We start from the raw sequence: 22239 nt of genomic DNA on the forward strand, positions 1-22239 counted from the left end.
GCGGCAATGTCAAGGTGTTGTTTGGACAGGAAGGCGTGAAGAGCGTCGCGTGGCTTGAGAAGAGCTTTTCGTGGCGCCGGCGTGGCGGCGCACGGCTCGAGCGCTCGAGCCGTCAGCGAAACGTCTTTTAACTTTTTGGAGTTTCACCTCGACTTCAACCTGGCCTCCGGCCTCTCTCTCTTCCTCCTCTCCTTTCACTTCTGGATCAGTGATCATCGCTCGCTGATTCGTGGACTCTGTGGGTGTCACAGGGAAAGGAAGCAGTCTTGAGCGATCGGCTTCACGGCGTCATGTTGCGCTCCACGCTCGGTGGCCTCGTGGCCTTTGCCGGTGCGCTCGTCGTCAGCCTTGCGATACCGGCCGTCGAAGCCTATCAAGTAGAGATCACCGATGCAGATCCCCTTCGGCAGTCGTGCAGTGGCATGTGGAGTGGGAAAGATACTGGCATAGAGTGTGAGTATGGAGTGCTGTCAATCTTTTCAGGATCGCCCTGGAGCTGGAGCTCACATGCCGCTGTCCGTCTTCTTGCTACAGTGTCGTTCGATGTCTCCTCGGCTGGCACCGTCTCGACACTCTTCTACGAGTACAGCGACTTCGACAAAGTGGGAAAGGAGTCAAAGGATCGAGATGTTCTTGGCTTTCCAGTGCGTTCCCGCTACCTCTTGTCTTCAGCTTGCTTCTGCTCATGTGCCCGTCTCCTTTGCTCTTTGCCAGGTCAAGACCTACATCTGCACCTCGCACGCCGTAGGGCAGGGTATATGCACCCAAGATCAACTGGGCACCTTCATAATCGCCGATGGCACAAACGGCACGAGCATCGTGACCGAGAGAATCAACCTGGGCGGCGGTAGCGGTCGGGCCGATGGAGCAATTACTGTGAGCCTCGCTTTCTTGCAAAGACAATACTCGATCTTTGGACTGCCGAGGCTGACTTGATCGATGTAGAGATACAATGTGACAAAGGCCGGGTACTACTGCATTGGTGCGAGTGAGGCTTGTAGACCTCGGCTTTCGGTCCACGAGCTGAAGAGATGTGCTGACCCGGTCCTCCTTGGCAATTTGCAGCCGCGGTACCCATGACAACGCAACCTCCCGGCAGCGGCGACTTCCACTCGCACTTTGTGGGCCGCATCAAGTTCATCAACGCCTTTGAGGGTGACCTCCCGGCTACCGAGTATCCCAAACTGCAGTTCTACTTTGCCCTCACCACCGTCTACATGCTTCTTGGTGGCTGCTGGCTATACCTCTGCGTCCGACATCGAGACGAGTGAGTCCAAATTATAGCGTTGGTCCACAGTGGTCGAGCAGAACTGACACTGGTTCACGAAAAAGACTCCTCATGGTCCAACACTTTGTCTCTGCCACCATCGTCCTGCTCATCCTGGGCTGCTCGGCGCAATGGGGCTACTACGCCTACCTCAACAAACACACCATGGACTACTGGCGCATCTCCTCGCTGGATCATGTGGCCTCGGTCACTGCAAGTGCTAGAACGCTTTTGGTGCTGACGAGCATCCTCGACGCAGCGCGCAACTCGACGTCTCTCTTCCTCCTTCTCATCGTCTCGATGGGCTATGGTGTCGTCCGTCCCACCATCGGCTCCGTCATGACGCGTGTGCGCATCTTGACGGCCGTCCACTTCGTCTGCGGTGTCCTCTACTCGGTCGGCATCGTCCTCATCGTCACAGAGCAGGGCGGTGGCTGGATCTTTGTCTTCATCTTCCCCCTCGCCTTCACGCTGACGGCGTTCATGATGTGGACGCTGCACTCGCTCAATGCCACCATCGAATACCTCAAGGCCCGAAAGCAGAGTGGGTACCTTCTTGTGCTTGACATTTATGATTCACAAACACCCCATTAAGATCACAAGGCTGACGATGTCTGTTCACAGCTTTCAAGAGACAAATGTTCTCGCAGCTCTATCGGATCCTCCTTGGCGCAGTCGTTGCCATCTTTGCCTTTTTCGTCCTCACGTCGATTGCCTTTTCCCAATCGGGCGGCGAGTCGTTCAGTCCTTCGACGTGGCCCTATCGCTGGTTCCTCCTTGATGGCTGGATGGGCATCCTTTACCTCGTCGTCTTCAGTCTCATTGCTTGGCTCTGGAGGCCGACTGGCCAGAACCTCAGGCTGTCCATGTCCGACGAATTGGCGCAGGACGAGGGGCTCGACGGTGAGGACTACGAAATCGACGAGTTCGGGACCCAGCAGGGTCCCGGTGGGGACTTTGACGAGGAAGAGGGCGGTGCAGCGGGACCTGGGTCCAAGGCTGGCAGCGGGCAAGGCACGGCGAGAAATAACCAGGCGGCGCTGGCGAGGAGCCCGAGCGTGGCGACGACGGAGGCCGATGCCGAGGAAGTCGTGTTCCAGATTGGCGACGAGGAGGACGCAGAGACGCCCAAGAGGACGAGAGGCGCGGGCCCGGACCACCCGGGTTCAGAGAGTGAGAGGGAGGGGCTCATGAGCCGGGACGAGGAAAACGAGAGCAGGGAGACGCTTGTGCCGAGTCGCACTGAGAAGCGGGCGGACTGAGGCGATCGCGCTGCTCGAAAAAGAGTAAAGTGACGAAGAGAGAAAGAAGAGGGAGGGAGTTGCCCCTGCACAAATAGGCGCAAGCCAAAGACTTTGTGAAGAGATGCATTGTTTTCTGCTATACAACAATACAGTATTGCGGATTGGGAGAGAGTGAGCACGAAAGAGAGGTGATTGTCTAAGATGCTGTAGGCGATCCTGATGATGATGATGACGATGATGACGATGATGAATTATAAGCGAAGACGTGGTTCAATGGTATGAAGGAGCTGAAACTCATAGGCCGCTTCGAGGGTAGCGGCTCCTGGCCCCCGGCGCCGAATTCTTTGAAATCTTAAAGTTGACAAGCTTGACGAGGAGATCATTGACCGGCGTCGGGATGCCAAAGGACCTGCCAAGACGGGAAAGGTAGCCATTGATGAACTGGATCTCGGTCGTCTTTGCGCCATTCATGACGTCCTGCAGCATGCTTGACTTGTTGCGGGCCGTGAGACGAGCGACGCGCTTGGCCTCTGCCAAAAGCGCACCGGCGCGCAGTGAAGGGTCCAGCGCGGGCACGCCCGTCTGCGACGAGTAGCCTGGAAGCGAAGTGGGCGTCAACATGAGGTCGCGCACGTCTTCATTTGCTTGCTCCTCGCCGCCTTCCTGTCCCGCCTCGCGCTCCGTGTCGCGAGCCAGGGCTGCGTGGTGCGAACGAAGGATCTGGGCCTCGAGCACCTGGCTGGCTTCCGTGCAGACGTCACGCATGGCTTCTTCTGCCGATCCATTCCCGAGCAGCTGGCCATTTTCGACCTCGCTCAGCGCCGTCAAGGGATTGATGCAGGCGTTCACTGCGAGTTTCCGCAACGCGATCATCTGCAGGCCTCGGATCGGATGCCAGTGCACGTCAAGGGGCAGATTGAGGAGCATCGCCACTGTTGCTCGCAGCGTCTGCGTCTCCGGGAGGTCTGGAATCGCGCCGACGTCGAGCAACGGTGCATTGGGTATCCCTGCGCTTCGCTCTCTCGCCCTCTCTATCCGTCTTCTTGCTTGCGCAGATTTGGGGAGGAAAGCCTCCCATTCGTTCTGTCGACTGCCCTCGCTGTCACTCCCATCTTCGGCTCGTATCCCTCTCCCTTGCCCCTCCTCCTTCTTCTCATCCTCCCCTTGCCCACTTCGGTCCCCCTCTCCATCGTTCTGTTTCGCAAGCAGCTTCTCGTAGTCGTTGCCCGTGTACGCGTTTGGCACGATGCCAAAGTCCAGTCGCCCAAAGGCTGTATGGAGCACATGCAGCTGGCCCTTTCGAAAGACACCATGGGTATTGCTCGCCAGGATAAAGTTTGGCCTCGTCTCTGGGTTCTGGAACAGTCGTTCGAGGAGCAGATCCAAGACGCCCTGTCCGTTTTGCACCAGGACAATCGTCGTGGCGCGAGTAATGTGCTGCGAGATTGGCTGAAGGGCACCGAGGACGTTCTGCGCCTTTGTCGCGACAATGATGCTGTCGATGGCTTCCTCTGTTCCGAAGCCGGCCTGCTGGCAGTAAGATCGCCCCCATTCCACCGTCTGGCTCTCGCTGTCCCTTGGCAGCTTTGTGCCTGGCTCGGTCGAGCTCGGTATCCCGCTGTAGTCGTCACCGTCGTGGATGACCGCGAATGCCGTCTCCTTGTCCCAGACATCGTCGCGCTGAACAGCGACGCTGGCGTCGGAGCGCCGTATTGCTCTTGAGGCATAGGCAAACTTGCGCATGCGAAGCACGATGCCCTGTTCGTGCGGCGGCGGCAGATAGGGCAGGGCATGCGGCGCCGGCAGCGAGCGCAGGTACCGCTGCGCTTCGTCGCTCCTATCGCTGCCGCTGGTGCCGCTGGTGCCGCTGTTGCCACCGAGGCCAGGTAGCGTCGCTGCGGTGGCGGCGAGGAGCCGTCGAGAGCTGCGTTTGAGGTGGAAGGCAAGCAGGCTGCCGACAGCGCCCACCCCGACCACATGGAAGCGCATACCCGTGTGCAGACGTCAACCTCGGCCATATAAGAGCGATCAGGGGGCTGGTGTGCGGCGTGGCCTCTCTCGCTTATGGATTCGGCTCAGCCTGCCCCAGCTGATGGGCGAGGAAACGGATGGTTGTAGATAGGATGTCGAACGGACAGCCGCTTCTTTGTCCGGGTCGAAGTTTATCTAAGAAGGGAAAGCTGACATCAGGCCCGAGAAGATCCTGCTCGGTCGGAAGATGGAGGCAGAAAAAAAATGGAAAGCGATGGACAGGCCACGTGGTAAGGAGATTTTCTCGTCTTCCGACTCATTCCCAGCCTCGGGGGTCTCGAAAGAAGCAGCGCAAGATCTTCGACAAACGTGTTCAGAGCAGAGCAAACACACACATCAACAACGAAGGGACAAGCAAGATGAAGCGGTGAATGGTGATCCAGTGTACATTGAGACTACTACTAAAGAAAGAGAGGAGCGGGCTTTTCTACTTTTTGATATGAAGAGGATAATGGCTTTTGGTTTCTAACAAGAGTCCGGTCCAGTCCCTTACTCCTTCTTCTCGCCCTCACCGGAGCCCTGGGCGTTGGCATTCTGGTCGGCCTGAGCCTGTCGCTGCTCGTAGACCTTCTTGAAGATACCGAGCGACGCCTGCTGTGTCTCGTCGATCTTGGCCTTGATCGTAGCAGCCTCGACGCCAGCCTCGCCAGCCTGGCCCTTGGCAGCAATCTCCTCGAGCTCCTTGATAAGTGCCTGCACCTTCTCGCTCTCCTCCTTGTCGACCTTGTCGGCAAACTCGTTCAGAGCCTTGCTCGTCTCGGCAGCCACGCTCTGGGCGTGGTTCGACTCCTCGATGACAGCCTTGCGGGCCTTGTCGGCCTCTGCGTACTGCTCAGCGTCCGAAACCATGCGGTCAATCTCCGAGTCTGAAAGACCCGAGCCGGCGGCAATGGTCATGCTCTGGTCCTTGCCCGTTGCCTTGTCCTTGGCGGACACGTTGACGATGCCGTCAGCGTTGATGTCGAAGGTGACCTCGATCTGAGGAACACCCTTTGGCGCCGGGGGCAGGCCGGTAAGCTGGAAGTTGCCGAGGAGCTTGTTGTCTCGGACCAGCTCTCGCTCGCCCTGGTAAACCTGGATGTCGACGGCCGACTGGTGGTCCGCAGCCGTCGAGAAGACCTGGCTCTTCTTGGTGGGAATCGTAGTGTTTCGGTTGATGAGACGGGTAAAGACGCCGCCGAGGGTGTTGATACCGAGCGAGAGAGGTGTAACGTCGAGGAGGAGAATGTCGGTGACCTGGCCGGAAAGAACACCACCCTGGATCGAGGCGCCAATAGCAACAGCCTCGTCGGGGTTGACACCCTTGGAGGGGTCCCGCTTGAAGATGTCCTTGACGGTCTCGAGGACCTTGGGCATTCGGCTCATGCCGCCGACCATGATGACCTCGTTGATGTCGTTAGGCTTGGCACCAGCGTCAGACAGGGCCTTCTTGCAGGGCTCAACAGTCCGGTCAATGAGCTTGGCGCACAGGCTCTCGAGCTGGGCACGGCTCATCTTGGTGTTGATGTGCTTGGGGCCCGAGGCGTCGGCGGTGATGTAGGGAAGGCTGATGTCGGTCTGGCTGGTGCTCGAGAGCTCGATCTTTGCCTTTTCAGCGGCCTCACGGATACGCTGGATAGCCATGCGGTCCTTGCCAAGGTCGATACCACTCTCCTTCTGGAACTCCTTGACGAGGTGCTCGACAAGCACAATGTCAAAGTCCTCACCACCAAGGTGAGTGTCACCGTTGGTCGACTTGACCTCGAAGACACCCTTCTGCATCTCGAGGATCGAAATGTCGAACGTACCACCACCCAGGTCGAAGACGGCAATCTGGGCGCTGTCCTGCTTGTCGAGACCGTAAGCAAGGGCGGCGGCCGTAGGCTCGTTGATGACTCGGAGAACGTCAAGACCGGCAATGGTACCAGCGTCCTTCGTGGACTGCCTCTGGGCGTCGTTGAAATAGGCAGGAACAGTGATGACGGCGTGCTTGACAGGCTTGCCGAGGTACGCCGAGGCCGTATCCTTCATCTTTCCAACGACAAAAGCACCAATCTGGCTGGGCGAGTACTTCTCGCCCCTGACCTCAAGCCATGCATCGCCGTTGGAGTGGGGAACAATCTTGAAGGGCACGTTGTCCAGATCCTTCTGCACCTCCTTGTCCTGGAACTTCCGGCCGATGAGACGCTTGGTGGCAAACAGGGTGTTCTCAGGGTTGACCACGGCCTGACGCTTGGCCGGAACACCAACGAGCCTCTCGCCATCTTTTGTGAAGGCAACGACCGACGGCGTTGTTCGCCCGCCCTCCGAGTTCTCGATAACACGAGCCTGCTGTCCCTCCATGACGGAAACACACGAGTTGGTGGCTGGTTGAGTAAACCCGGGGTAAGCAACCATGACTACTGCGCGTTCAGATTCGAAGTCGCGGCCGCTACTCACTTCCCAGGTCAATGCCAATAACAGGTCCGGTAGGCTTCGATGAGTTCCATCGTGCGCTCATGGGAGCAAGCCGCTAAAGTCGTAGAGGAACAGAGAAATACCATGAGCATACACAGATCACTTCCTTTGCATCGATTTGATGGTGGCAGAAGGACTCACCGCCACACCAGGGGCATTTGTTCGCAGAGGCTGGTTGAGCGAGCGGACAGCCGGTGCTGCCGCCGAGCGAAGTCCCCGCGAAAACATGTTTATAGATGGTCCGACGGAGAGGGTGTGTGCCTTTGATGGATGGAGAAAAGGGGAGAAGAGAAAAAGCCGCCGCCCAAATGATGACGAAGGCGACCGAAGGAAGAAATCGAAAAAAGTGAAAAAGAAGGACGTAGAACACGTGAGAGCTTCGCTCAGGTCCTGCCATGTGTTCCGGCTTTCGAGTCCGGCTTTTAACCTTTTTAGAAATGATTGACGCAATTTGTAACCTTACAAGCGAGCAAAGGGTAGCCCGGCTCTGAGCAGAGCTACTTCTAAAGTGGAGAAAGCGCAAGGACATTCTTTACTCCTACCAACAACCATCTATCAAGCTTGACAACTCAGCATTCCAAAATGGGTGAGTCCACTCGACGTCGGCGGCACAGCGACGTACGATGCTGACCCCGCCTCTCTGTCACACAGCCTCTGCAAACGAGCACACGCTGCCCCAGCTGCCTTACGGCTACAATGCGCTCGAGCCCGCGATCAGCGCTCAGATCATGGAGATCCACCACTCCAAGCACCACCAGGCCTACGTCAACGGCCTGAACGCGGCCGAGAAGGCGTACAGCCAGGCTGCCAGCAGCGCCGACGTGCGCAAGCAGATTGAGCTGCAGAGCGCCATCAAGTTCAACGGCGGTGGCCACATCAACCACTCGCTCTTCTGGAAGAACCTGGCGCCCACGAGCGAGGGCGGCGGCAAGCTCCAGGACGGTGCCCTCAAGCAGGCCATCGACAAGGACTTTGGCGGCCTGGACAAGCTCAAGGAGCACTTCAACAAGACGACGGCCGCCATCCAGGGCTCCGGCTGGGGCTGGGTCGGCTACAACCCCCTCAACCAGAGGCTCGAAGTCGTCACGGCCAAGGACCAGGACCCGCTCACGACGCACCACCCCATCATCGGTGTTGACGTGTGGGAGCACGCCTACTACCTCCAGTACCAGAACCTGCGCCCCAAGTACCTCGAGGCCATCTGGTCCGTCATCAACTTCCAGGAGGCTGAGAAGCGCTTCCAGGAGGCCCAGAAGAAGGCCCAGCTGTAAATTTCTCCTTCTCTCTCCCTCCCATTTTTCCCTCTCTTCCTCTTCAGCCTCGGTGGTGATGATGATGGAGTAAAGCGAAGATGAAATTTCAATCAAATTTGAAAAAGAACTTTTTCCCACCATAGCCGGCCATGCTGGAGCCCACTGCCTCGCGCGCCTTGCGTCCCACTGTCTCGACGTCGTCTGATGGTGCAATGTGGACGATGTGCGACTCTGGCGGGACGAGGCTGCCGTCTTCGTACCACTTTGTCAGCGTGTCCATCAGCTGCCGCCGCTCCTGGCTGCCCTCTGGCGTCGACTGCTTGCTGGCGTACCACTTGTTCATCATGAAGCCCTGCACCGACATGTTGAGAAAGATGACGAGGCCCGCGGGCACACTCAGTGGCTGCTTCGACATGGCCCCGTAAGTGACGAGCGTCGAGTCTGGTCTGTGGGTTTGCAAAAGTATAAGTCCAGGTCCAACGTCGATTCCGTGAGGGGCGGGCAGCCAACTCACCCCATCAGCTTGGCCATGTTGCTCCCGTCCTTTCCACAGACGGCATTCAGTCCGAGCTTGATCTTTCTCTTTCCGATAATGTCTTTGATCTTTTCCTTGACGCCGCTGTCCCGGTCGTCGAGGCCCTCATAGGTGAAGAGGTGGGCGGGTGCGCCTCCCTGCGCCAGCGCTGCCAAGTGAGCCGCCATGTCATCGAGCTTGGGCCGGTCGCGAACGAGGTTGATCGTCTCGACGCCCATCTGCCGCGCCGCAATCTGGACGACGGCCTGGCCCACGGCCGAGTTGGCTGCGTTCTGCACCATAATGTCTCCCGGCTGCAGGCGCTGGAAGTCAGAGAGCATGCGCAGCGCCGTCGCCGGGTTCACCTGCAGCGTCGACGCCATGACTTCGGTGAGGCTGCTGCTGCGCCTGTTGATCTTGATGACGTCGTCCTGCGCACACACCATCCGGCTCGTCCATGTCCCCATCTGCGGCTTGCCAAACACGACCCAGTCGCCCTCTTGGAGGTCTCCGCCGGTATCGACGACGTGCTCGACGATGCCAAAGCCCTCGTTGCCCCCGATGAAGGCGTCGCCCGCGAGGCCCGGAAGCTGCCGCTTGGCAGGCTTGGCCGGATAGACGCCCTGCAGCACGTTGATGTCGGCCGGGTTGATCGAGGCAAGGCCGACGCGGAGCACGACCTGGCCGCTTTTCGGCTCGGGCAGGGCCCACTTGTGCGCACGGAGGACCTTGGTGGGGTCGCCATTGGCCTCGTAGACAATGCTCCGCGCTTCCAGATCAGCCGCGCGGGCCAAACGCGACGACGAGTGGATGAGCCGCCTTGAAACACCGACTGAGATGCCTCTCGCAGCGGCACTGGAGGCCGGCAGCAACATTCTGTTCAGGCCTGGACTCTTGATCATCTTCTTCTCGACGTCAAGTTGACTCTAGCGCGCGCGCGCGCGCGAAGAACCGGCCTACCAAGCCAAAAGTGGAGGGGCCAAGGCAAGAAACGTCACGTGCATAATGTCATTGCTCCTCGGGCGGGAATTGGGCTAGCTGCCCGGCCGTGGAGATTAAGTCTGCTTGCATTGAGATCCTGGACCAGGGACAAGTTGCTGTGTATATATTGTGTACCTCGGTGCGCTCAAGCTACTCAAGGGACCAATGAAGGAGAATTACATGCGCGGCGCTTGCCAATGGGCCGAGGAGTAACAGGCTTCAAATTGCAAACGGGCCTGAGATCCGTGCAGATACGTCGTAAAGGCTCCGGAGTGGGGAACGACAAGCACGGATAAGCTTGGATGCGTTGCAGGCATCGCAGGCAGAACCCGAGCGCATATGCCTGAAATGGTCACACACACACAGCGCTCGGCGCCAAGGACACATCCCTGAGGAGCACTGTCCTAAGAGAGAATGGCGGTGTATTACGGGCTCGGTTCCCAGGCGAGGCCCCCTGCCGGTGGGGACGGGACTTTCTTGCCTGCTGCTGCTGCTGCCCTGGCCAATGCGAGCTAGTCGACGAGTTGTAAGCCAGCAGGCGAACAACATAAGATACAGGAGGAAAAAAAAATAAGGAGGAAAAAGAAGGCAGGCGCGAAAACAGATAGAAGAGTAGTAGTTTAGTAGAGTGGAGGGATGTACGGTTACATACAACCTCGTTTAAAGTTTTCGTACTGACGTCGTGCCCCGCCAGCGAAATCGATCTATCGTTTGCCACTGTCTGGCCTCGCCTCGGATCAGAAGAACCCAAAGTCGCTTGGACAGCTCCAACATATCGACTTTTATCTCCTCCAGACATCGACTGCCGTCCTCATCCCCGTTCAGTATGGCCTCCTTGTTTAACATTGCTCGCTCCGGCGCAGCTCGATCCTCGCTCAGAGCCGTGGCGGCTCCCCGTGTGGCCGCCGCCGCCCGCATGGCCGCGCCCGGCTCCGCGACGGCTATGCGCAACACCTTCGTCACTTGGGCGCCCTCCTCGGAGCCCAAGCTCAGTGAGATCCAAAAGAACCCGGGTATGCCCCCGTCGACGGAGAACATCGGTGTCGATGCCATGTGAGTCTTCGACTCTTTCCCTGGGTCTTTACGTCTCCATCTTGTACAGACCTTTGCTGATCTTGTATTCTCTCTTTGCCCCTCAAAGTCTTCGCGAGAACCCAGCCGACGGAGACACGCACACGACGACCATCTTCTCGGAGTTCTCTCTCGAGGGCAAGACGGCATGCGTCACTGGTGGAAACGGTGGCCTCGGTGAGTGGTGGCCTGGCAAAGAGATAAGCCTTTCGTCGCTGCCCCCGCTTACGCCCTTCTTGTTCTATCTTTCACAGGTCTTGAGTGAGCTGAATCTGCCCCCGTCTTTGCTGCTACTGTTGCTTCCCGAGCTGACAAACCCTGTTCCTGGCATCTTCAGAATGGCCCTCGCCTTCGTGAGTCATACGCGCCCCTTTAGGATACATCTCGGCATCTCTTTTGCTGATATCTTGCCGATACATTCCCAAGGTCGAAGCTGGTGCCCATGTCTACGCTGTCGACGTGCCCGAGCAGCCCTCAGAGGAGTTCAAGATTGTCGCCGAGCACTGCCGCATAATGAACCGCGACCTCAAGTACATCTCTGCCTCGGTCACCAACGACGAGGAGATCAACGCCGTCATGGAATTCATCGTCAAGGACTCGGGCACCGACTCGATGGACGTGTGCGTTGCCGCTGCCGGTATCCTCGGCACCTACGATGCCCTTGACTACCCCGTCGAGGACTTCAAGAAGGTGAGCATACGTCTTGCCGGGCGCAATTGGAGGGAAAGCTAATCAGATCGACTCGCAGATCTTCGATGTCAACACCACTGGTGTCTTCCTCACGGCCCGAGCTGCCGCCCGCATGATGCACAAGCAAAAGGATGTCCACGGCTCCATCATCCTCATTGCTTCCATGTCAGGTTCCATTGTCAACCGTGACCACCACTGGGTGGCATACAATGCCTCCAAGTCGGCCGTACTCCAGATGGGCCGTAACCTCGCCGCCGAGTGGGGCCCCAAGAACGTGAGTGTTAGAGAAACGATTGTCCAGTGGTCGCGTGCGCCCTCTGACCTTATCATCTTATCCACAAATCAGATTCGTGTCAACACCATCTCGCCCGGTCACATTCGCACTCGCATGACGTCCGTCTACCTTGACGCTAACCCCCACCTTTTGACCAAGTGGAGCACGTCGAACCCTCTTGGCCGCCTGGGCCGCTCTGCTGAGATGCGCGGTGTCGCCGTCTGGCTGGCCAGCTCGGCCTCGAGCTTCTGCAACGGTAGCGACATTGTCGTTTCGGGTGGCCACCAGATCTGGTAATCTATCAGTAATGAACCTCCTTTAACTATTTGTTTCCACCTATTCTACCTCATCTCTGGCCACCTCGATAGAAGCCGCAAATCAAGCTGAATGTCCCTGTTTCGAAGTTGTCTGTTCCTCCCTTCACCCTGCGTCATCTCTGCTGTGGGATCCTGGCGTGCCATAGTCTAAGCGTTCTTCTTTCGCACGCTCGGCCGAGTTTAAGTGAGAGACGCGTGCGACCAAGCTCTTATTTTGGACAACTGGCGCACGTCCATCGGAATCTTCCTTGAGGAGAGTCAGGCTCCACCATGGCTGGGATCGGGATACGTAGAGGGCGCCACACGCGCAATCGAGCGTTCAGCTCGACGACGTCTGCCTCTTCGTTCTCCCAGCAGTCGCAGTCGCAAGCGCATCTTGCGATTGGCAGCGCCCGAGGGTCCTACGATGGCGGCGCGCTCGGGGTGGACCCAATGACGCTGGACCCGGACGAGGCGCTGACGAGGCTGAGCGTGCGCGAGGTGCAGGCGGTCGAGGAGAAGCTCCGCCATGCGCACGAGAACCTGGCCGCGAAGCTCAGGACGCTCGTGGCGGAGCGGTACCGCGAGATGCTCGGCACGGCCAATACGCTGATGGACATGGGCGAGAGCTCGACGAAGCTCGTCGAGAGGCTCGATGCGGCACAGGAGCTCATCGAACGCGCGGCCGAGGAGCGCGAAAAGGTGGCCAAGGAAGGAGAGAGGACATCGCCAGAGAGGAGCAGGCAGGACATTAGCGACATAGACGTCGATGAAGTAGATGACCAGCGGGTGTTTGCGATTGCTGCGGCGACAAAGCTCGTCAGCGAGGCGCCCGACGAGGTCTGGAGAGCCATCGACATTGCCTCGTCCTCGTCATCGGCCGCGACTTCGTCTGCTTCGCCTTCAATGGCGACGACGCTGGCAGCCGAGGCAGAGTTCAAGGCTGCAACTGTCCTCCGGGCCGCGTGGATCTATACGCTTGCAAGGGCGACGTGGGACTGGCTCTCCTCTTCGCCCCAGGCCAGAGAGACTGTCGACCATTTCATAGTTGACGAGCAATTCCCGTACGTCGCGAAGCAGTGGAGCTCGCTGTCGCCCATGTCCAGTAGCATCTCCAAGGTCGCAAAGGAGGGATTGGTGGGCTGGCTTGAAGACACTACTTCGAGGAAGGGCAAAGGAAAGATGCCCCGCTGGGACGATGTCTCAGCGACATTCGCCGTGAGTAGAGGAGGCATATTCTTTCCGCGCATCGTTAGAAGCAATCTTACAATGGTCACTGTGATTAGAGTACGACGACGAGCCTCGTCAGCATGGCAATCCACCAAGGACTCTCTCTACCAAGTGCCTTGGAGACCATGCTCGCTATCCGGCACCGTAACATGACGCACCAGCTCGCAAGGCTCGTTCATGCTCTCTCGAGGGGCGACATCGACTCGTTAATCGCTGCACAGCGCCTTTCCTTTCTCATAAGGGTCGTGGCCGACACCATGCTACATGCGTTGCAACTATTTGCTCTACCATCGCCCTCAAGCGCGGGCGAGGCCCACGATGAGCCTTACCTCTTGGCACTTCTTGGCCGTCTCGTTCGACCGATCAAAAGCAAAGGTCAGGCCGCTTTCCCGCCAATGGCCATCGACGTCATCCAGACAATGCCGTCCTCGACGCTCCTCGCCGCGCACCTACCGGACTCGATCAAGACACTGTCGCCTGAAATGACCCTGACTGATGATGGGCTCAATAGCAGCGAAGCGTTATCCAAGATCGACAAGTGGGCCCAGACGGTGGAGAGTACCGAAATTCGAGAAGATGGGAACGTCGTCAATCGACTTGTCGGGCGTCTCTCATCGCTTGTAGAGGTTGGCGAGGTCCACATTCGGGTCGAGGACCAGCTGCGTCGTGCGATCAAGAGAGCCCAAAGAGATCTTGCTGGCGGCTCAGGACGCGGCGACACACTGCGAGCGAAATGTGTTGACATGTTGGAGAAGAGGCTGGGTTCTTTGAGCAAGGCCATTCAACTGGAGCTTGGAAAGAGGATGGAGGACATCTGTCGGGATCGAGCCAACGGGCTTGCGCAGGCCGTGGCAAAAGGGGCTCGCGAGGCTCTCGTCGATGAGCAGGCCTCTTTGGCGCTGGATGGCGGCAGGAGAGGCAAAGGCTCGAATGATGCCTTTGACCCGCTCTCGATCCTATTTGAGCCAGAGGCGAGCCCCAGTCGAAAGGTTACATCCGCATCCCATATCGTTGGGAGAGGTGCCGAGGCGGAAGGCGTTGGAGCCGACGAAGATGATGACGAAGAGGCGTCGTGCCGTTCAGACCGCGTCGAAGTGCTCGCATCAAGGCTATCGCTCCGCTCTAGGCGCATCGATGGCCTGCTGGCGTTTACGGAAAACAAGGCGAGGATCATGGTGGGCGAGCTTCGGGCGTACGAATCTATGATGGCGTCGCACCGGCAGAGGAAGACAGAGGAGAAGCTGGAGGACGGAGAGAGAGGAGGAAATCGGGAGCAGAGGCAGGATATTGAGAAACTGTACAGGGGAGCCGCCAAGACAGCTTCGGAGGAGATCTTGAAGAGCTTCCAGGGCTTGATGAAGGACGTCGTCGAGCCAAAATCGATTCCTCGAGATTCCCGGGGCGGATATCGGATAGGGGAGGAAGAGCACGAGGCTGAGAAGGAAGAAGAGAGCACCGACACCGCTCAGCTCCTCCTGCTCTCAAGAATCACCTCGGGACTTGCCCAGAGCAGACGTCTCACCGACGCCCTCTCTCCCAGAAATCTGGCGACGGAGTTTGATCACTTGCAGCTTCGCCACGGCCTCGACGACATCCGAAGAGCCTGTCTGGAGCCATGGAAGGGACGAGTCGTCGATGATGCCCTCAAAAACTATTTCGCCAGCGGGAGGAAGGAGGCGGCGGCGACAGCTAGTCAAAGCAATGAAGGCGACTGGCCCGTCAAACCTTCGTCCAGGCTCGTGGGCGCGCTCTCATTCATGACGCAGGCCCTTCAGATGGCAGGATGTGCGTCGCAGGATGAGCTGATGCGCCTGTCGAGACAGCTCCTGGATCTCTTCAGTGAGAGGATCACCGCACAGAGGCGAGGGGTTAGCGGGAGCGCCGAGGAACGCTTCGACGACGCGGTCCTTGGTGCGTTGAAGGGCATCCTTGGCAGCGCCTCGGGCCAGGACAGCGCCATCAAGGGAGACGAGAGATGGCAAGACCACATCGAGAAGCACGTTCGCGCTTCGCTCGTGCCGATTCGACTGCTCGTGGCCCCCTTTACGGTTGGATTGACGGCGAAACGGGTGCCAGAAGAACACTCGTTGGCGATTCTGTGGGGCGACAAGCGGGAGAAGGGAGGAGCAGAGCCGGGAAGTCGGGTCCCGAGCATCTCGAGGCTCGTTGATGCAGAGAGAGCCGAGCCAGTGGCTTTACTCCCTGTCACTTGACATTGACCAGAGTGTTGCAAATGTATGTTATTACCAAGACAAGCTCAATTAAATCCATCATTGTCCAAAAGGAGACCATCAAAGGCCCTACTTTGGAGTAATGTCTCCAAGCTTTTGGCCGACCTTGATCTTTTGCCCGTCCTCTAGATCAAAGTCAAACTCCTTTGGCGCCTCAAAGACGAGGACGATTGTGCTGCCCAGCAAGAAGCCGCCCATCTCCTCTCCCCGGATCAACGGCTGACCGCCGAGGAGCATCGATGCGCTAGCGTACGTGGCCTCTGAGTAGGTGCCCGCGAGCCGGCGCTGGTCGCGGACATTGGTTCGAAGGGCCTTGTCAAAGTTGATGCGAATAGAGCCGACGTTGGTTGCGCCCACGGGCACCATTCCAAAGAAGCCGTGGCGCCACCGGCCGAGGAGGGCCACGCGCTCGTTGAGGACAAAGAGATTGGACAGCCGCGAGGCGACATAGGGCGAGACGCTGTAGAGCTCGCCGCGAAAGTGGCGTCGGCGCTCGGCGACCCAGCTCGTGGGACTGTGGAAGCGATGGTAATCGCCAGGCGCGAGGTAGATGACGCAGAAGAAGAGGTCGTTCTCCTCGGCCACGCCCTCGCGACCGGGAGAGTGTCGCTGGAGAATCGGAGGCAGGGCGCCGCTGCCCATGTCGTAGGCCACGTTGGCATACCGACCCAGCACCTCGGGTGTGTCGGGCGTAGGCACACCAGCTTCTTCCTCGTCCGCTTCATTGACTGGTTTTGTCGAGGACTTTGTTGGTTCCTGAGAAGGCCCTGTCGGGGGAGCTCTCGCCGGGTGCGAGGCAGGGATTCCCGTCGTGCTTGCGGGGCCTTTCGAGGACGACACTACCCAGCTCTTCCACCACTTCCAGCTGGCCACCCTCCATCGAGGCTTGCCCTCCTTTGTCTTCTCGTCGTCTCCCAACAAGCGATCAAGACTGTACTCGATCCCATTGACACTTGCAAATTGCCGCTCGTCGATGCCACCACGGGCAGCCTCGGGCCTTCCGCTATTCGTCTCGATGCCCTGTGGGTCTGATGTGAGACCAAGTAGCGCATCGAGCGAATAGGTCACACCCTTGACCTGTTCCACACGTCGACCTTTGATCGTTCCAAAATGAAGCACCGTACCATCGGCCGGCGAGACCTGGTTTAATTACCGAGTCAGCTCTTTCCTAGCTCCTTGCTGGAGCATCTGCACACAACTCACAAGAGGAGCATCATCGATAGGCCTTGCTCCCTCCTTGAGCTCGCGATAGAAGAACTCGCCGAGACTCTTGTAGTGGGTCAGGTCGGTGTCCTTCATCTCGTCCAGGTTGCACCCAAAGATGCGCGCATATAGCCGGAAGCCAAAGGGCCGGAACCAAACAGGAAGCGTCAGTCCATTGGCCCAGCCCCATGCTCTTGAGATAGCATTGAGAGGCAGCGCCCCCAAGACGTAGACCTTGATATCTGGTGTCAGGGGAGTGAGTCTGAAGATTGGCTCGAATGAGACTCACTGTCCAGGGGCCTTGCATTGTCACAACCTTGCCATTCTCGTCGACGATCTTCGCTTTAGTTCCTCGCTCTTCTCTCCTATCCCGGACGTAGTTCCGCCTTGCCTGGACACCCACGAGGACACAAGCACCCAACAGAACCGGGATAGGGTACCACTTGATCGGCGTCGAGTTCCACGCATTGGCAAGCCTTGCTCCCAACGAAGCACCCTCGTAGCTCCTCCCTTCTTCGTATTCTTGCTGGCCTGCTCCACCCGATGACGAGGAAGAGGCGGTGGAGGAGGAAGAGGCGGTGTAGGAGGAAGAAGCGCCTCCGGACTCTGTCCGCGCTCGCTCTACCCGATGGCCTCGCACGGTCGATGCCTCCTCCTCTGCCTGGCGCGGGTCTCTCGAGTAGTGACGCAGCATGGGCCGCCGGACCGGCTCTATCCTCGCAGCAATCGGCCTCGCCGAGGCGATCTGGAGCCGCACGAAACGGAGCTCTCGCACCATTCCGCGAGACGATGAACCAGTGAACGCCATGTTGCCCTGCCTCCTTCGATGCTGAAGGTAGAGGAAGAAGCGTTACCCCGAAGAAAGAAAGAAAGAAAGCGCTCCAGGCGCATTTGCACAGGCCACGTGTTTCAGCGCCGCGAAGCGTCCAAGCTGGGACGGTGGAGGCAAGAAAAAAGCGCTGACCCATTCGCTCGCAGCAATCCTTCTTGACCAAGCAATCTCTTCTTGGCGTAACAACAGCAGGTCGCCATGTCTCGACACCGTGCGGTCCGCAACCTCGACCTGGACGATGAGATGGCAGAGGATGATTTCGACTCGGGAGCCGAGGACCCGTACGAGTCGATCACGGCCGAGGAGCGCGCGGCCCTGGACGAGGCAATGACCACCTTGACCTCGGTCTTGGGTCCATCGCCCCAGAACGGCTTCACCGAACGAGAGATGCAAGACCAGCTTTGGGAAGCGTACTTTGACGTCGATCAGGCAACTTCCGCGCTCATTGAGGAGCGCAGTCGCAGAGAAGCGCGCGACAAGAAACGGGCAGGTGAGTCGCATTTACAGACGACAGGGCGCCAGCATCTCTTCTGCCTCTTTGGTCTCGCTGTTCTCGGAGATACAAGTACTAGCTCGAGGGAGGAAGTCTTAGCATGCCATTTGGCAGGGCAGACCAGAGGAGTGAGGAGATGCTGGCTGCTTTCTTGATTTCTAGAAAGGAGGCGCCCACCTTTTCACTTCGCTGACTGCGCCTGCCTGTCTCGCAGATGAAGGCCTGGATGGTGACAGCGAGGCGCAGGTAGACGAGGAAGAGGAAAGTGGCGCGCCCTTATCTGCACTACAGCGCCTCTCGATTCAGAGGCGTGTGGCAAAGCATCCAAGTGGAGCCACAACAGCGCCTGGAACGAGGGGTCTCGGTGGTGGGGGCAGGGCTGGTCTGGCCAAGAAGAATCTCGCTTCCTTGGCTCCTCCAGAGCTTCAGCAGCCACCAAGAAGAAGCGCACCATCATCTTCTTCGTCGAGGCTTGCACAGCTGGCTGCTGCGAAGCGATCCTCGTCAAAGCGTCCCGCTGATGCTACCCACCCTGGCGCATCGTTGTCGTCCAATGGGTCGACGACGGCTCCTCGTCCGAGCAAACTTGCTGCGCTGGCCGCAAGCCGGGCAAAAGCGCCGTCACCCATCCCAAGCTCTATGGAACCCGAAGTCGCAGAAGGCTTAGAGGCAGGCAAGCCTCTCTCGAAGCTGCAGCAGAAGGTGCTGGCTGCCAAGCAGAAGAAGGCTGCTCAAGGGACTCAGATCAGCAAGGAAGAGATGCTCGCAGAGAGAGCCAGAGAGCACGAGAGATTAGAGGAAGAGAGGCAAAGACGGGAGCTACTGCCATCGGGAGATGCCATTGTCTCCCTCTTTCCTTCGGGAGGCGTGGGCGACCCGACCGCAGGGTCCCCGTTTACAAGGATCCTGCAGCCGGGACAAGAGGGAGGAGGCGAGGTACCGGGTGGATCGCCTTTTGATCAAGGCTGCGAAGAATACAGTCGCTTTCAGACCGTATTCTCCGAGCCAAGTCCTGATGACATCGTCCTGAAGGCTCGGGAGGGGACCAATCTGGCGGCGAGAACATGACAATTGACGTTGAAATATTATAACGTCAGAAAAAGAAGCGGCGAAAAGGCAGCAGCAGCAAGCGAGGGCAACACCATCGAGCTCCAAGCCGGCCTCTGGCGCTTCAACACCAGCAAGAGGGGCCAAGCCAACGGGAGCCGGTATCGCGTCCAAGTCGAAAGATCCTTCGGTGTCACAATTACGATCCGACATTGAGGGCATGGGCCTGACATCGACCAAGGATGATGGTGCCGCGGCGTCAAAGATGGCGAGCAGCAGCGCGGGGGGGAGCAGCGCCAAAGGAAGCGTTCCTGGCACGCCAAAGGTGCTTCTGTCCCATGAGCGCGTCGTCGAAGAGTTTCGCCGAAAGGAGGACAGCGAAGGCAGAAAACACCTCAGTCTCGTCGTCGTGGGCCATGTTGATGCGGGCAAGAGTACCTTGATGGGGAGAATGCTACATGAGCTTGGCAGCCTCAGCGATCGCGACCACCTCGCCAACGAACGTGCGAGCGCAAAGCTGGGCAAGGGCAGCTTTGCCTACGCATGGGCACTGGACTCAAGCGAGGAAGAGAGGCAGAGGGGTGTCACGATTGACGTGGCCCAGGACAGTTTTGCGACGCCACATCGAACATTCACGCTTCTCGATGCGCCGGGCCACCGCGACTTCATTCCGAACATGATCAGTGGAGCAGCACAGGCCGATGCCGCCGTCCTCGTCGTCGACGCAGCCAAGGGGGGCTTTGAGGCTGGCTTTGGCCCGCAGGGACAGACGAGAGAGCATGCCATCCTTGTGAGAAGTCTGGGCGTCCAGCAGCTCATCGTGGCCGTCAACAAACTGGATGCCGTCGGATACGAACAGAGCCGCTACGATGAGATCGTCGCCGCACTTCGACCGTTCCTCTCGCACACCGGCTTTTCCGAGAGCAAGCTGACCTTCGTTCCTTGCGGTGCCGCCGTCGGCGAGAATCTCCAGCAACGGTCGGAAGAAACAGGCCTTTCGATGTGGTACAGCGGCCCGACGCTGGTGGAGGCTCTCGATAAGCTCGAGCCACCTCAGCGACAGCTGGATGCGCCGCTGAGAATGCCCATTACGAACGTCTTCAAGGGTGGTCAGACAGCCATCTCTTCTGGCATTGGCGTCAGCGGTAGACTTGTTGCGGGCGTCTTGTCCATCGGAGATCGACTGAGCGTCGTCCCAGGTGACGAGAGCGGCGTCGTCCGAGCAATCGATGTCGATGGGGAGAGCGCGCCGTGGGCCGTAGCTGGCTCGTCTGTCACCGTCTTTCTCGGGGGCATCGACATGATCTTTATCAACATTGGCTCGGTTTTGTGCCCTCCGACGGCGCCCGTACCCGTCGTGTCGAACATCGTCGCTCAGGTCCTCGTCTTTGAGCCTACACTGCCGCTGCTGGCCGGCACATCGCTGGAGCTATTCCACCATTCGTCGAACCTCAGCGTGACACTGTCGGAGCTCATTGCGACGCTCGATCTCAAGACGGGCGCCGTCATCAAGACGAAACCTAGGGTGCTTTCCCGAGGCGTCACGGCCAAGGTCAGAATCACTCTGGCCCAAGCGACGCCGTTTGAGCCATTTGCAATCAGCAGAGACATGGGCAGGGTGCTTCTCCGCATGCATGGCGAAACTGTCGCGGCGGGCATTGTGCTAGAGACTTTGTAGACGGACGCTGCTGTTTGCCTGAGAAATACATATGCAATCTTTAGAAGTACAAGAACGGTGGGAATGGATGCGTCAACGGGCGGCCTTAATCGAGGCTGCCGCTGACTCGCGCAGCGCTGCATCGACTGTGATGGGCAGAGGGGTGGCCTGTGTGCTCGCCTCACTCTCAGAGGGTCTGGATAGCTCTTCGATGCGAGCTCGCAACTTCTCGAGGGAGGTGAGCGATGCGATGCCATGAAGAGGGAACGAAGTCTTACAGTAGCTCACCTTTCTCCTTGTCTCTCTTGTGTCTGCAACCCCTCTGCGCCGGCGCTCCTGGCGATCCTTTTGCAATGAGGAAAGGATCGACTTGTATCGATCGAGCTCGGCTTGCTGCTCGAGGAGGCCTTGCTCCATCGACAAGATCTCGGCTGCCTCCGGTCGCAGCAGATTCTCCAGCGTTCTCTGTTATTAGGGTTCAACGATAGCGTCAGACACGGAAGACAGCAGGGTGAGAAACGAAGAGGAAAGACTGACAATGTCTGCCATGAAGCCGTTCTGATCAGGCCTGGCTGCCGATGGGTCGTCACCTTGATCGGCTCGCAGGATGCCGCCTCGCTCGGCACGCCAGCTCATCATGCTGCCCAGCGAGGACCCGACAGCGCTCGTCGACGCCAGGCCCATTGCGGCGGCGCCACCCGTCGAAGCATGGGGCATGCGGATCGTGGGCGGTATCACGACACGCTCCAGCTCCCGATCGACGTAGGTGAGGACATCAGAGAGCATTTCTTGCGCTACCATGCGCTGGCGCTTGTTGAGACTCGCAAAAATGGAGCTTTTTTTCGCGCCCAAAGGTCAGACAAAACAATGGGAAGTAGGGAAAGAGGAGGAAAGGGCTTACTTTGCTTCTTCCCAGACGATGCCCCCTTCCATTGTGACGGCCTCACGCTCCTCGACCGTCAGGCGCCGCCAAACCTTCTTACTCCGAGCAGGTGCCTTTCTTTTACGACCTGCTCTACCGCTGGTCCCATCATAGTCGTCGTCATCGTCGTCTTGATCTTCCTGCAGCGCGCTTTCTTCATCCTCGTCATCTTCGTCGTCGTCATCCTCGTCATCGTCTTCCTCTTCTTGCCGGCGCCTCTCTTCTTCCTCGCTAGATTCCTCTTCGTCTTCCGAGGCTTCGTCATCTACGACAACTCTTCTGACTCTGCGTCCAGAGTTTGTTCGTGGCAAGCCGTCTTCCTCGTCGCCGTCCTCTGCAATGCCATCGCCGCTCTCTTCTTCTTCACCCTCCTCGGCCTCGTCGTCCTCCTCTGAGCTCCCCCTCACTTGCAATCTATCCGGACGAGGGTAAGAGCTCCCTTGCTGTGCTCTTATTGCGCGTAGAGCTTCTACATCATACGGTTGCCTCCGACCCTGTGCCCGCGGCGGCATCTTTCTGTTGGTTTCCAAGTTGGTGGAGACCTCGGACCAAGAATTAGCCCTGCCT

General features: G+C 58.5%; 10 protein-coding genes across 10 annotated transcripts; 5 read left to right on the top strand and 5 right to left on the bottom strand.

Annotated features, from left to right (window-relative positions):
• The first annotated feature begins 140 nt into the window (after positions 1 to 140).
• FA10DRAFT_269453 (hypothetical protein) lies at positions 141 to 2741 on the top strand. The gene is made up of 7 exons (XM_025522760.1): positions 141 to 453; positions 535 to 644; positions 715 to 876; positions 946 to 988; positions 1066 to 1267; positions 1333 to 1811; positions 1892 to 2741. The coding sequence occupies exons 1-7, from the start codon at positions 291 to 293 to the stop codon at positions 2527 to 2529; spliced, it is 1797 nt and encodes a 598-aa protein (XP_025374698.1). The 5' UTR covers positions 141 to 290; the 3' UTR covers positions 2530 to 2741.
• Positions 2622 to 4713, bottom strand: FA10DRAFT_269454 (hypothetical protein). Its single transcript, XM_025522761.1, has one exon. It carries the CDS (start codon positions 4498 to 4500, stop codon positions 2806 to 2808), a length of 1695 nt encoding a protein of 564 aa, XP_025374699.1. The 5' UTR covers positions 4501 to 4713; the 3' UTR covers positions 2622 to 2805.
• A 195-nt stretch (positions 4714 to 4908) lies between these two features.
• Positions 4909 to 7275, bottom strand: FA10DRAFT_281677 (heat shock protein 70). Its single transcript, XM_025523709.1, has 3 exons — positions 7120 to 7275; positions 6961 to 7033; positions 4909 to 6887 (listed from the first exon to the last, which is right to left on the bottom strand). The coding sequence occupies exons 1-3, from the start codon at positions 7204 to 7206 to the stop codon at positions 5032 to 5034; spliced, it is 2016 nt and encodes a 671-aa protein (XP_025374700.1). The 5' UTR covers positions 7207 to 7275; the 3' UTR covers positions 4909 to 5031.
• A 243-nt stretch (positions 7276 to 7518) lies between these two features.
• FA10DRAFT_281678 (putative manganese superoxide dismutase precursor) lies at positions 7519 to 8296 on the top strand. The gene is made up of 2 exons (XM_025523710.1): positions 7519 to 7564; positions 7630 to 8296. Exons 1-2 carry the CDS (start codon positions 7561 to 7563, stop codon positions 8247 to 8249), a joined length of 624 nt encoding a protein of 207 aa, XP_025374701.1. The 5' UTR covers positions 7519 to 7560; the 3' UTR covers positions 8250 to 8296.
• Positions 8297 to 8313: 17 nt separating this feature from the next.
• FA10DRAFT_269457 (NAD(P)-binding protein) lies at positions 8314 to 9701 on the bottom strand (the record flags this gene model as incomplete). The annotated part of the gene is made up of 2 exons (XM_025522762.1): positions 8746 to 9701; positions 8314 to 8677 (listed from the first exon to the last, which is right to left on the bottom strand). Coding segments are annotated over exons 1-2 (1238 nt in total), but the record flags the coding sequence as incomplete, so codon positions are not given.
• A 666-nt stretch (positions 9702 to 10367) lies between these two features.
• Positions 10368 to 12058, top strand: FA10DRAFT_304267 (NAD(P)-binding protein; the record flags this gene model as incomplete). The annotated part of the gene is made up of 7 exons (XM_025525334.1): positions 10368 to 10779; positions 10868 to 10974; positions 11052 to 11058; positions 11135 to 11150; positions 11224 to 11487; positions 11546 to 11761; positions 11834 to 12058. Exons 1-7 carry the CDS (start codon positions 10553 to 10555, stop codon positions 12056 to 12058), a joined length of 1062 nt encoding a protein of 353 aa, XP_025374703.1. The 5' UTR covers positions 10368 to 10552.
• A 250-nt stretch (positions 12059 to 12308) lies between these two features.
• Positions 12309 to 15576, top strand: FA10DRAFT_304268 (hypothetical protein). Its single transcript, XM_025525335.1, has 2 exons — positions 12309 to 13275; positions 13344 to 15576. Exons 1-2 carry the CDS (start codon positions 12349 to 12351, stop codon positions 15498 to 15500), a joined length of 3084 nt encoding a protein of 1027 aa, XP_025374704.1. The 5' UTR covers positions 12309 to 12348; the 3' UTR covers positions 15501 to 15576.
• Positions 15577 to 15587: 11 nt separating this feature from the next.
• On the bottom strand, positions 15588 to 17415 carry FA10DRAFT_256008 (phosphatidylserine decarboxylase; the record flags this gene model as incomplete). Its single annotated transcript, XM_025519791.1, has 4 exons — positions 15588 to 16658; positions 16722 to 16955; positions 17011 to 17201; positions 17262 to 17415. 4 exons carry the CDS (start codon positions 17413 to 17415, stop codon positions 15588 to 15590), a joined length of 1650 nt encoding a protein of 549 aa, XP_025374705.1.
• Positions 17416 to 17751: 336 nt separating this feature from the next.
• On the top strand, positions 17752 to 20771 carry FA10DRAFT_256011 (hypothetical protein; the record flags this gene model as incomplete). Its single annotated transcript, XM_025519792.1, has 3 exons — positions 17752 to 18043; positions 18267 to 19069; positions 19167 to 20771. The coding sequence occupies 3 exons, from the start codon at positions 17752 to 17754 to the stop codon at positions 20769 to 20771; spliced, it is 2700 nt and encodes an 899-aa protein (XP_025374706.1).
• Positions 20772 to 20843: 72 nt separating this feature from the next.
• FA10DRAFT_288928 (hypothetical protein) lies at positions 20844 to 22184 on the bottom strand (the record flags this gene model as incomplete). The annotated part of the gene is made up of 4 exons (XM_025524246.1): positions 20844 to 20975; positions 21039 to 21215; positions 21288 to 21585; positions 21652 to 22184. 4 exons carry the CDS (start codon positions 22182 to 22184, stop codon positions 20844 to 20846), a joined length of 1140 nt encoding a protein of 379 aa, XP_025374707.1.
• Positions 22185 to 22239: the final 55 nt, after the last annotated feature.

Source organism: Acaromyces ingoldii (genome assembly GCF_003144295.1).
Source record: "Acaromyces ingoldii strain MCA 4198 unplaced genomic scaffold FA10scaffold_7, whole genome shotgun sequence".
Taxonomy (NCBI): domain Eukaryota; kingdom Fungi; phylum Basidiomycota; class Exobasidiomycetes; order Exobasidiales; family Cryptobasidiaceae; genus Acaromyces; species Acaromyces ingoldii.

Excerpts from the sequence above, each read along its gene's own strand:
- FA10DRAFT_269453 (XM_025522760.1), top strand. The coding sequence starts at position 291 with ATGTTGCGCTCCACGCTCGGTGGCCTCGTGGCCTTTGCCGGTGCGCTC. Across the intron at positions 454-534 it reads GAAAGATACTGGCATAGAGT|TGTCGTTCGATGTCTCCTCG; the intron begins GTGAGTATGGAG and ends TTCTTGCTACAG. Across the intron at positions 645-714 it reads GAGATGTTCTTGGCTTTCCA|GTCAAGACCTACATCTGCAC; the intron begins GTGCGTTCCCGC and ends GCTCTTTGCCAG.
- FA10DRAFT_269454 (XM_025522761.1), bottom strand. The coding sequence starts at position 4,500 with ATGCGCTTCCATGTGGTCGGGGTGGGCGCTGTCGGCAGCCTGCTTGCC.
- FA10DRAFT_281677 (XM_025523709.1), bottom strand. The coding sequence starts at position 7,206 with ATGTTTTCGCGGGGACTTCGCTCGGCGGCAGCACCGGCTGTCCGCTCG. Across the intron at positions 7,034-7,119 it reads CAAATGCCCCTGGTGTGGCG|CGGCTTGCTCCCATGAGCGC; the intron begins GTGAGTCCTTCT and ends CTACGACTTTAG. Across the intron at positions 6,888-6,960 it reads TATTGGCATTGACCTGGGAA|CCACCAACTCGTGTGTTTCC; the intron begins GTGAGTAGCGGC and ends TTACTCAACCAG.
- FA10DRAFT_304268 (XM_025525335.1), top strand. The coding sequence starts at position 12,349 with ATGGCTGGGATCGGGATACGTAGAGGGCGCCACACGCGCAATCGAGCG. Across the intron at positions 13,276-13,343 it reads ATGTCTCAGCGACATTCGCC|AGTACGACGACGAGCCTCGT; the intron begins GTGAGTAGAGGA and ends CACTGTGATTAG.